Source organism: Sinohyriopsis cumingii, chromosome 13 (assembly GCF_028554795.1).
Source record: "Sinohyriopsis cumingii isolate HCF-2022 chromosome 13, ASM2855479v2, whole genome shotgun sequence".
NCBI lineage: Eukaryota > Metazoa > Mollusca > Bivalvia > Unionida > Unionidae > Sinohyriopsis > Sinohyriopsis cumingii.
Genome location: NC_142973.1, coordinates 3,694,951 through 3,708,259, shown reverse-complemented (window position 1 = coordinate 3,708,259; position 13,309 = coordinate 3,694,951). Strand labels below are relative to the sequence as shown.

The 13,309-nt window shown below is 34.6% G+C and overlaps 1 protein-coding gene across 2 annotated transcripts in view; it reads left to right on the top strand.

The window, feature by feature from the left end:
• The window catches only part of LOC149784858 (diablo IAP-binding mitochondrial protein-like), a 61,018-nt gene extending 49,788 nt beyond the window's left edge, over positions 1–11,230 (top strand). For both annotated transcript variants that reach the window (XM_089978433.1, XM_089978432.1), the window contains exons 4-5: positions 4,459–4,528; positions 10,570–11,230. In XM_089978433.1, the coding sequence (XP_089834559.1) occupies positions 4,459–4,528; positions 10,570–10,859 (360 nt within the window). In that variant the 3' untranslated portion in view covers positions 10,860–11,230. The remainder of the gene's footprint in view (positions 1–4,458; positions 4,529–10,569) is intronic.
• Positions 11,231–13,309: the final 2,079 nt, after the last annotated feature.

The window sequence follows — 13,309 nt, the reverse complement described above, 5'->3', positions numbered from 1 at the left end:
TATATTATCAATTCAAACATGAACAAAACATCCAGAACATATCCTACAAAAACATCCAGAACATATCCTACAAAAACATGCAGAACATGTCCTACAAAAACATCCAGAACATGTCCTGATAGTGTGGTTTTCACATCAAAGGTGCTGTCATAAAACATGGACTGTGCTCATGCCAGGAGCACTGCACTTCCGACTTTGGACTAAATGCTTAAAATGTCTTGCATAATTAGAACACAGAAAAGTTCTTGATGTGAAGAAAAAAATCCATCTACAACAGTCTGGTTTTAGTTGTGCATGCAGCACATCATCGACCATTAACAGTGGTATGATGAAGGTAGCAGTGCTGGCCAGTGCACTGAAACTTTGCTGTGGGAAGGAATCATTGTACACTTAGTGTAAAAGTAAAGGAAACAGTGCTAATCTGAGCCTCATTGTCTTTTATAGATTGTCTTTTATACGAATCTTAAAATGTGAGGGGACACTCTGAACTATAGGAAAAACTTTTTTAGTAGCTAAAAATAAAATGTAACCATGACTTTGGATTTGCATACTGAATAGTTGCTTGACCTATGTGTTATCTCATAGGATCCTTTATGGTACAAAGGGTTCAGTGAAATTAGAACTCAAAAAAGTTCCTTATATGATTTTACTCTCTTTCTTTACATAAAATATGAGAATACTTTTATGTATATTTAATTTAATTGTTTGTTTGTTAGATTTAATTTTTTTTATATTCCATTACATGCTATTGTAATGTAGCATTGTTTACTGGATTTGACATTGTCCAGAATTGAAACATTGTAACTAGCTGCTGACCTTCAAAATCAGTGACAGTTTTGGTAAACAACTTTTTAAAAAAAATCTGTCTCAGAGTAAGAATCATTAAGTTGATATAAAATATGTGTCCATTGGTAAACAAACTTCTGTCTTTTCCAGAAGGATAAACTTTTGACCCTCATCCGGGATTCTGGCTATTACAGACATCATCTTGAATTTCATCGGGATTTGAACAGAGATTCACTTAGAACTTTTCATTGATAGGATATATATATCTGCAAATAAATAGCATTATCATACAGATTTGAGAATTTTAATTCCATTAGTAATATCAAGCATTCTCCTGCCAAATCCAAGGATAGAACATTCAGTTGTTTTTGTGTATATTTGTAATCCTATATTATTATTTCTGTATTCCTCGATTTCTATTTTAGGAGTCTGGAATGACTGTACAGATACGAATTAATTACTAGGTCAACATGTAGGTATATCTTGGGCACTAACTCTGAGGCATCATTTTTTGGTGATGTGTGCATGGTTGAGATAGTATAGGGATCAGTGCTTACATGCAAGGCACTGGGTGTAGTTTACCCACCACCTGGGTTTGAATCTCTGTAGTGGACAAATTCAGATTCTCTAACCTGCATAATAATGCTTTTTATTCATATTTATGAAAATTATGTTTGTATTATCCATAGGATCAAGTGATAGTACTTTTTATTCTGTTTTGGTTTCTATTTGCAATTATGTATATATATATATATATATGTGTGTGTGTGTGTGTGTGTGTGAGATCCCAGAGCAGCCATGATTGCCACACATGACAGACAAATAAGCTGAAATGATCATTTGTTAATTCAACTTGTCAGATATTGCACATGAAGTTCCCATAATTATCCCATGCAATTATTTGGTCATTATGTTTTCTACACTCACCACAAGACAAAATAGATGTATAAGCTTATCTTATCATAAACCTGTTATTGAAGAATTAGGTTCTTTAGTCTAACCCTCACACTATGTGTTATTTTAACTATACTGTATGTTGGTTTGATAGTACATACAAGTCCCTAATTGAAAAGAACGTACATACAAGCAACAGTTACGACTAACCTTCATTACTTGTTTTAAGACCAGCTGAAATAAAACTTACAGTTGGAAATAAAACTTAAGTTGGACTTTATGAGAAATGCTTGTATTTTCAAAGTAGTAGGTCTGCTTGTTGTTAGTTAACAACGTAATACTTCTTTTGGATGAAACTCTTTAGTTCTGAAACAAAATAAATCATGTTTATAGTTTGAGATAAACTTTGTGAAGCTTGGATAATACTAAATCATATCTTGAACCAAAATGAAAAATTTTCTGGTAGACTTGATAATTAAGTATGTCAGTATTTTCATATTTGTAGGGTCCATAATAAGGGGCAACTCGGGTGAAACAGCTGTCTCATTGTCTTTCATTTTGTTAAAATTGGCAGAGAAAGCAAAAATTGACTATATCTTTTCAAGTTACTTCACTATCACCTCCTTTCTGTTGTTCATCAACTTTGGTTTATTTTGTTCAGAAAAGAATATAGACTCATCCTTTTCTCTGTTCCATGAGCAATGTGAAACAGTTTAGACATAGTATTTGATATCATTTTGATCCACTTGTTAATGTCTGTGTTACATTTGATGAGGTTCCTGGTTATCGTTGTCCATCTGTCAAAAATTGCTATTTCCAACTTCTTCTCAAAGACCGCAAGACCATCAAATATGGCATGAGGGCAAAGCCCAAGCAGAATGTGAATTGTCATGGTTGAACAAATCTTGATATCACCCCCAAAAAAGGGCATTAAATTGTTTATAATGGCAAATCAGAACAAGACAGGGAAACACCTTTGAGTGAGGGAGACATTGTTTCGTTCCCTAACATGTGACTCTGACACTGTTTTATGAAGTAAATTACATTAAGATGTTGGCTGTCTGTCCATATGTTACCTGTTTTGTTTCTGCACAGTCTACAGTTTCCAAACTTTGTGGATGGCTTGCACATGGTTAACTTGAGGGTCAAAGGTCGAGGTCACTGTCACTGAAAGAAGAGAAGTGGTTTTTGCACACAGCTGGACCAAAAACTTTGCGGACAGCTTGCACTTGTGGCAAGTAAGCTTATTGAATTTGGAGTAAAAGGTCAAGGTATCATTTCTGAAAGAAGAAAAATTAATTTTGCACACAAATAGTTCTGTGTACCATCATCAAAACTTGTGGATGATTTACACATTAGGTAAGAAAGAAGCATATTAATTTTGGGGTCTAATGTCAAGGTCACTGCCTGGAAGAAGAAAAAGGGTTTTTGCATGTGAACTATAGTTCTAGACAATGTACCTTGATCAACATTTGTGGACGGTTTGAGTTTAAGGTATGAAAGATCAAAGGTCAGGGTCATTGTGGTTGAAATAAAAATGGGTTTTGCAGAATAGCTTTTGTTATGGAGATTATTCTTTTACTAAAATTTGTGGATGGTTTGCCAGTACGGAGGACTATAAAACACAGTGTAGGTGTGTAATGTGCAGTTCACATTACTTTTGTAACATTGGTGAGTTAGTCTTATTAGAGTACACATATTGGTGTTTGGCTAATTTGAGTAGTGCCCATTTCAGCACCACTGAAACTGATTACCGATTCAAGTCTGCCACCCAGTTTCAGATCCATAGATAGTCAGCATATGTGCTTATTTTAGATGGACTAAAAACACATAAAGTAATTTTTTAATTTGTTAAAACTGCACAAAATATTTAAATTTAAGTATTTAGTCGAATATTTTCAGTGTATTGATCCTCTCAAAGGCACAGATCATGTTTTATAATGTCACATTCAAACATTATACACAGTGCTATCAGGACATGTTCTGTGTGTCTTAAATGATAGTACCCTTCTTCATATACTCCAAGAGAACAATAAATTTATTATTGCATCCTGAATATTCTTGGTCATTAAGATCAAAATTTATTATAAAAGACATCTAAATGACTAAGACTTTGATATCATAAGTTTGAGTGTATCAGTAGATAAGAGGAAGTTGCTATGGTGTCTAATGTTTGAATCCTGGAGAACAAGTCAGTCATATAATACTATGAGACTTTCATTAACGGAAACCATGTGAACAGCCATGAAAAATAGATTGAGATGCACTGCTTACTGTGAGTAAAAGTAGGTCACAGAGATATATATTTTACATTAGAGTTAGGGATAAGTAAGGAGTATTGATTGTTTGCAGCAGTGTAAGCAAGACTGAGAATTTTGCAGAATTTTGTATATTTTTTTGTTTCATGTAGTTGAGCTTATGGCAAATGGATATACTGCATGTCCTTGAATGCTTCGTGCATTGCATATTCATCATTTCCTGTGTCAACCACTAATGACGTTTCTGTTTTATTCATTTTGACTTTATGATGGAAAGATCATTGCAAACTATTAAGGCCCACAAAACTGAAAGGGCTATGTGTTTACTGTAAATTTAGAATTTTTTAAAAATGATTAGAGAACATATGTAGATGTACTGATTTTTAACTCCATTTTGAAAAAAAACACTTTCTACCTTTTTATAATAATAATGTAATAAAAATGTTTGAGAAAAATCTTTTAAAAATAAGAAATAATCTTGTGCAACATTTTGTTAATAAATCTTTTGTTTTAAATGCAGACCCTGGAGTTACTAATGTCCATAGTAAAGAATCTGATGACATCAGCAGCAGAAGCTGCTTATCTTTCAGGTATTTATCACATTTGTAAATGACCAGGCATGAGAAGTTTTGGGATCAGTAAGATTTGTTATTCTATAATGACTTTCTCATGAGGAACTTTTAGTGTCATCTGCTGGGATATAGTGCCTAAGCCAAAGACCAATGCACTACCAGACAACACTTAGTGTCATCTGGTGGGATATAGTACCTAAGCCAAACGACCAATGCACTACCAGACAACACTTAGTGTCATCTGCTGGGATATAGTGCCTAAGCCAAAGACCAATGCACTACCAGACAACACTTAGTGTCATCTGCTGGGATATAGTGCCTAAGCCAAAGACCAATGCACTACCAGACAGCACTTAGTGTCATCTGCTGGGATATAGTGCCTAAGCCAAAGACCAATGCACTACCAGACAACACTTAGTGTCATCTGCTGGGATATAGTGCCTAAGCCAAACGACCAATGCACTACCAGACAACACTTAGTGTCATCTGCTGGGATATAGTGCCTGAGCCAAACGACCAATGCACTACCAGACAACACTTAGTGTCATCTGGTGGGATATAGTGCCTAAGCCAAAGACCAATGCACTACCAGACAACACTTAGTGTCATCTGGTGGGATATAGTGCCTAAGCCAAAGACCAATGCACTACCAGACAACACTGTAAAATAGCAGGTTCCAAATGAAAACTAGATTAAGTACAGTGCATGACCCACCAGACACCAGCATAGCAAATGAATTTCAAATTAAATTTGCTAGTGTCTACATGTCCAAACCCTGATGTTGTTTATCAAAAAAACCACTGCACACGGGTAACAGCGGACTTAAAAATGTAAGTACTTGATAGTAGTGCCTGTTGGAACATGCCTATTGCTGGGTATTCAATACTGGAATCAAGGGGAAATGCATAATATCTTAATATAAGTCCCATTGCTGGGTGTAATATCCTGGAATCAGGGGAAATGCATATTGTCTTAATAGAAGTCCCAGTGCTGGGTGTAGTAACCTGGAATCAGGGGAAATGCATACTGTTTTAATATTAGTCACATTGCTGGGTATAGTATCCTGGAATCGGGAAATGCATACTGTTTTAATATTAGTCACATTGCTGGATGTAGTATCTTGGAATTGGGAAATGCATACTGTCTTAATATAAGTCCTATTGCTGCTTATATTATCCTGGAATCAGGGGAAATGCATACTGTCTTGATACGTCTTATTGCTGGGTATAGTATCCTGGAATCTGGGGGAATAGCATACTGTCTTAATATAAACTGGAACTTGCGAATTTATTATTTGATGAACCAAACATTAGACTGACCCTATATATGCCCGTATTTCGTCAAATATCAGACTGACCCTATATATGCCTGTATTTGGTCAAACATCAGACTGACCCTATATATGCCTGTATTTGGTCATTAAAAAGTAAATAATTCAAGATGAGCACATACTATGTCTAATGTAACTTTGGAATTACAGCTAAATCATGTATGGAATTATAGCTAAATCAACTATGGCTTGGAATAACAGCTAAATCAACTATGGCTTGGAATTACAGCTAAATCAACTATGGAATTACAGCTAAATCAACTATGACTTGGAATTACAGCTAAATCAACTATGGCTTGGAATTACAGCTAAATCAACTATGGCTTGGAATTACAGCTAAATCAACTATGGCTTGGAATTACAGCTAAATCAACTATGGAATTACAGCTAAATCAACTATGACTTGGAATTACAGCTAAATCAACTATGGCTTGGAATTACAGCTAAATCAACTATGGCTTGGAATTATAGCTAAATCAGCTATGGCTTGGAATTACAGCTAAATCAACTATGGAATTACAGCTAAATCAACTATGACTTGGAATTACAGCTAAATCAACTATGGCTTGGAATTACAGCTAAATCAACTATGGCTTGGAATTATAGCTAAATCAGCTATGGCTTGGAATTACAGCTAAATCAACTATTGAATTACATCTAAATCAACTATGGCTTGGAATTACATCTAAATCAACTATGGCTTGGAATTACAGCTAAATCAACTATGGCTTGGAATTACAGCTAAATCAACTATGGCTTGCACTTTGGGCAAGGAGAGAATATGCTGATTGTGGTAAAAAATTCAAAGATCAAGGTCACAGTGACATAAATAAGTGTAGAGTTACTATAAAATAATTAAATTACAAACCTAATTATTGCTCCAAAATTTTTAAGGCTGGTTTCTTGTTTTGAGAAGGATGTAAGTTGATGATGTTGTGGTCAACAGCTCAAATGTCCAGGTCAAACCAATCTGGACATTATAACTTGTGTTCGACCCGATCTTGCAACAGACATCAGAAATTGTTTACCTTTGTGGCAAAGTTGCAACCTATTTCTTTTAGGGTTTAAAGATCAAGTATGCAAGGTTGATGTGCACTGAGTCAGGTATGCCCTGCTTATTATACATGTACTGAATTATTAAACATGGGGTAGACATATACATGCATTGAACCTTTTGTGGTACTCCTCTTTGCAAATTGCTGGCAGAATCAGTTTATATTCTTTGTTCAAAATATAACTATGGCCTTCATGGTGTACTATAAAACACTTTCACCACATCTTGCTTGAATATGTAATGTTTTGTTTCTTCTTAGAAAGAAATGCACAGGATTGACGTAAGTGGTATTATTTATTTGTGTGATTTTAGCTCCTCTAAATATGTGATGGCCTGTTATCCATCAATCAACATCTGTCTTTATGCTAGCACTAGCTTGTTATCATTACTCAACTATTTGGAAGATTATCCTGACACAATATACACACTTGCATCCCATGGTCTAGTTGGTTCTAAATAAAAATGGTGCTGCACAACTCCATCTGAATGGGTAGTTATATCAACCTGAGGTTTCACTAAAAGTCTTCTTATTATAATGTTTAGTTGGCCCTAAATGAAAATGGTGCCAGTCTAACATCCATTATTGCCACCAAAACAAACAGCTTAAAAATCTTGCTATCACTACTTCTCCTGAATGGGTCAACAGCAGACTTCTTATGATGTTTAGTTGGTCCTAAATAAAAATGGTGCCAGTCTGACATCAGTATGGCCACCATCATGGACATCATGAAAATCTTATTGTCACTACTTCTCCTGAATGGAAAGTTGGGTCAACAGCAGACTTCTTATGATGTTTAGTTGGTCCTAAATAAAAATGGTGCCAGTCTGACATCAGTATGGCCACCATCATGGACATCATGAAAATCTTATTGTCACTACTTCTCCTGAATGGAAAGTTGGGTCAACAGCAGACTTCTTATGATGTTTAGTTGGTCCTAAATAAAAATGGTGCCAGTCTGACATCAGTATGGCCACCATCATGGACATCATGAAAATCTTATTGTCACTACTTCTCCTGAATGGAAAGTTGGGTCAACAGCAGACTTCTTATGATGTTTAGTTGGTCCTAAATAAAAATGGTGCCAGTCTGACATCAGTATGGCCACCATCATGGACATCATGAAAATCTTATTGTCACTACTTCTCCTGAATGGAAAGTTGGGTCAACAGCAGACTTCTTATGATGTTTAGTTGGTCCTAAATAAAAATGGTGCCAGTCTGACATCAGTATGGCCACCATCATGGACATCATGAAAATCTTATTGTCACTACTCCTCCTGAATTGAAAGTCATATTGACATGGGAGCTTTCACCCAAAAACCTATTATGATGTCTAGTTGCTCCCAAATGAAAATGGTGGTGTTCTGACCTCTAATATGGATGCCAAATTGGCCATCTTGAAAATCTGTTCACTACTCCTCCATTATGGATGAGCATATTGAGTTTTCACAAAAAGACTGCTTATGATATCTGTCTAAATAAAAATGGTGCCGATTCAACATCTAATATATACCTTTTGAAAATCTTAATGGAAAGTCATATCGCTATAGGGTTTCCACTAGAAGACTCCTTATAATATCTGGTTGTTGCTAAATTAAAGTGGTGCCAATCTGACCTCCAGTACGGCTGCCTTGATAGCCATTTTGAAAAGCTTGTTATCTCAACTCTTCCAAGATGGATAGCTAATCAACATGGGTTTTGACCAAAAGGTTTCATCTTATGTGTTTAGATGTTTCTAAATGAAAATAGTGCTGATCTGACATCCAGTATAGCCACGTTTGCCACCACCTTGTTTTATGCTACTGTTCCTGAATGAATAATCAGAATGACATTTTCACCAAAAGATTTCTGATGACGTCTAGTTGGCAGTAAGTAAAAATGATGCTGATTGGACATCCATTATGGCACTACAGAAGACATACAGGGATTAACTCTACAAATAAAGTGTACAACCTGGTCGCACCAACTTGAATAGATGACAGCTTGGTGACTGGGATGTAATCTCTGTAACATTGGGGGGGAAAAAAGCCAAAGACAACAAACATCACAAGACTTTAACACTATCAATCAAATCCCTCAAACAATTCTCACTTGCTGGTTTAATAGAGAAAGACCTTAGTCACCCCCAGGCAATACAGATTAATTTTAAAGACCAGCAATGTATGTGACATGTACATTAGCCTGGTTTACAGACTGTACCATCTGTCACTATATACAAAATGGTTGCCAGAATCCTTTATTTTCCCTTCTTTTTCATGCATGTTTTTGATAAGAACAATCTGTACTATACATGTGATCGTTCTTACAAATACACGATACAGTCATTCATAAAGCTGGATACTGGGTCCTACTCGTAGTCTACATATTGGCAGTAGCTATGATGGTCCTGCTACGATAAGGCTGGGAACCAGGCTAAGTGCTTGAATACTCTGCAGGTACTTTAGACTGGTTTACAGCAGAAAATATGAAACACTATAAGCGTACCTAAAAATTTCATATTCTGGTAGCCAGCCTATTTTTCTTTTTCTTTTTTATTCGGTGTCGTCAATCACAATTAAACATTTTTTTTAGTATTAATATACAAACAATACCCAAATTATCTCTTTTCCTGAAATACTTCCAGATTTAAATAAAAACAGTAGTTTTATATAAAAAAATGGCCTTAACAAACAAATGGCCCAGATGGATATAATATTACTCACCTGGCTCACATAACATAACAGTTGATTATTGTACTAAGCAGGTTCATGTAATATGAAAGAAAACAGCCTAAGTAAACTATCTTGCCAAACTTATATTGATTTTATATCTTTATAAAATTTCTTTCAAAAGATAAAGGTATAATAAATATGCACAGTAACTTGCTCATATCTTAAGTTATCCATGTTCTTAATGATAATAAACACAAATAGTTCCAAAATATGGCTTCGTGGTTGGTAACAAGTTTAGTCAATCTGATGCAAGGTCACGTCTTAGAAAAGCGTGGTTCCTGCTTACTTTCAAAATTGCCCAAGATCTTATTGACATAAGCCTACATTCCAATTTTGATCTTATTGACATAAGCCTACATTCCAATTTTGATCTTGTTGACATAAGCCTACATTCCAATTTTGATCTTATTGACATAAGCCTACATTCCAATTTTGCTCTTATTGACATAAGCCTACATTCCAATTTTGCTCTTATTGACATAAGCCTATATTCCAGTTTTGATCAGATTATGGCATCCAGATTAATAAGCTCAGCCAATAAAATGTAAGGTCACCTCATTTGTATGCATGGATGTCAATCATTATTTAACAATCCATGATAGTGATGACATAAGTATGTACTCCAAGTTGGATGAAAACTTTGGCCTCTTTAGTGGTAACTGTGTCAGCCAATTAGATGCAAGAAGACCTGATTATGCATAGATGCATTCCTGAGGTTATGGCATAAATTGAAAGTAATATTCCTATAGTATACTTGTAAATTGGTCAACAATTCCTCTAAGTTTTGAAGTAATGATTATTTATGTATAATTGTCAAACAAATTATTTTACCATTGTCATGGCAGGTTCTTATTCTTGAATTGCGTGTCGCCTGCATTTACGTAAAATATTTGACCTTTGAAAAACCTCATTCAGTTGTTATTTGGTAGAAGTTGATTATCTCTGATAATTTATTATTTATCAGGTGCAGAATATGCAGGAATAAGTGCAGGAGAACGATTGCACAGTGCAGAGAGGCATGTAGATGCCATGTGTGAAAGTGAAGCTGCCAAGGCAAAACTTCAAGAAATTGAGGTTCGGAGCATTGAGGTTGAAACCAAACATGCAGAGGACAAGGAGAGAAAAAAGAAAAAGAAAGAAAATGATTCAGAACATGTGGGGTCAGATAGTGAAACAGTTTATTCAGAATCTGAAAAAGGAACTTTAGGTAGCAGTCCCATATTGGATACTAGTAATGAGGCTGACTCATTGTGACAAAAACAGAACGAACTTGTACTAAATAAACAGTTAATAACTTCCAGATGGTGTCCCTGTTTCATTCACCTGGTGTGATACTTTACTGGGACTCATTTGAATAAAAGCAATGCATATTTTTTAACACAAGGAATATAACATAATTTAAGGTTGATCCTGTTGAGAAGTTAATCTCTCATGGCAAAAGATAGTTTTTATTTGTTTACTTGTCAAGCATTCAAGTGAGCATGTTTGGTAAAAGTTGAAATAGAAGAGTTTTTGAACCTTTATGAAAATGTGAAATTTATTAAACAAATGTAATATATGCCATGAGCTCTTTGTAGTGAGTTTCATAACGTTTCAGGTGTAATAAACTTGAGCTTCATGAATAATGCATTTTTGTGTTATTCCATACTTTTGCTATGTAATATTTATAGATATTTTGTCATAGTGTACCATAAGAATAGCATAATGGGGTTTTAAATAGCTGACAACAGTTTTACATAAGATTAGCATAATGGGATTTAAATAGCTGACAACGGTTTTGCATAAGATTAGCATAATGGGATTTTAAGCTGATAACAGTGTTACACAAGATTAGCATAATGGGAATTAGATAGTGGTAACAGTGTAACATAAGATTAGTATAATTGGATTTTAAATAGTGATAACACTGTAGCATAATGAGATTTAAATAGTGATAACAGTGTAACATAAGATTTGTATAATGGGATTTTAAATAGTGATAACACTGTAGCATAATGGGATTTTAAATAGTGATAGCAGTGTAACGTAAGATTAGCATAATGTGATTTTAAATAGTGATAGCAGTGTAACATAAGATTAGCATAATGGGATTTTAAATAGCTGATAAATGTATAGCAACAGATTAGCATAATGGAATTTTAAATAGTGATGACTGTGTAACGTCAGATTAGTATAATGTGATGTTAAATAGCTGTTAATGCAATAATGTCATAAAATGTCAAGAGTGAGTTCATTTGCTTCTAACAAACTTCAATATATAGAACTCTTTGCAAGCTAATTTAAGTGCAGTGTGTTGAAGTGTGGCTTATTCAGTTAATATACATGGGTAATGCAATGTGTTGAAGTGTGGCTTATTCAGTTAATATACATGGGTAATGCAATGTGTTGAAGTATGGCTTATTCAGTTAATATACATGGATAATCCAATGTGTTGATGTGTGGCTTATTCAGTTAATATACATGGATAATGCAATGTATTGAAGTGTGGCTTATTCAGTTAATATACATGGATAATGCAATGTGTTGAAGTGTGGCTTATTCAGTTAATATACATGGATAATGCAATGTGTTTATGTGTGGCTTATTCAGTTAATATACATGGATAATGCAATGTGTTTATGTGTGGCTTATTAAATCAGTAGATAATAGTGCAGTCTGTTGAAGTGTGCTTTATTAAAATGAGTACCTGTTTAATGCAATGTGTTGAAGTGTGGCTTATTAACTCAGTGTACATGATTAATGCAATGTGTTGAAGTGTGGCTTATTAAATTGGTGTACATGATTAATGCAGTGTGTTGATATGTGGCTTATACAATCAGTGTACATGAGTAATGCAGTGTTTTAGAAGTGTGGCTTATTTTGTCAGTGTACATGAGTAATGCAGTGTTTAGAAGTGTGGCTTATTTTGTCAGTATACATGAATAATGCAGTGTGTTAAAGTGTGGATTATTCAATCAGTGTACATGATTGATGCAGTGTGTTGAAGTGTGGCTTATGAAATAAGTGTACATGAGTAATGCAGTGTGTAGAAGTATGGCTTATTGAATCACTGTACATGATTAATGCTGTGTACAGAAGTGTGCTTATGAAAAATATTATGTTGCAAGCACAGATTAGAAGGAAAAATACAAATTTGAAGATGTGAACTTACCATAAAGTTAAAAAACATTTGTATGTATTAATAGACCTTTTCATCAGAAGGTTCCAGAAACTGGAGTTCACAGTGGTCATCTTGAAAATGTTGTTATCACTACTCCTCTTGAATAGTTGTATCAGTATGGGTTATTTGCTAAACTCCTATCTTATGTTGTCTACTTGGTCCTAATGGTGCCATTCATATAGTCAGTGTGCCTGCCACAGTGCCCATCTTGAAAATCCTCTTCATGCTATTTCTTATGAATGAGTGGTCATATCAATTATTATGCTAAAATTCTCTCCATTGTACATTTAGAAAATATGCACAACTTCATCTAATACCTGTCCCATTGTCAGATATACCTAATAACTGCAAAGCAGAAGCATATCAACAAACTATCTTGCCTTTTGATTTATTTTAGAGTTATTGCCCTTTCTGAATGTAGTGTGTGGCCGAATATTGTGGACACAATTTGTATTATAGTTTTTGATGGATTGCTGTGAAACCTAGTACATATTATGTTCATCATTTGAACATATTGACAGCTGGATACAAAATGTTGATAGTC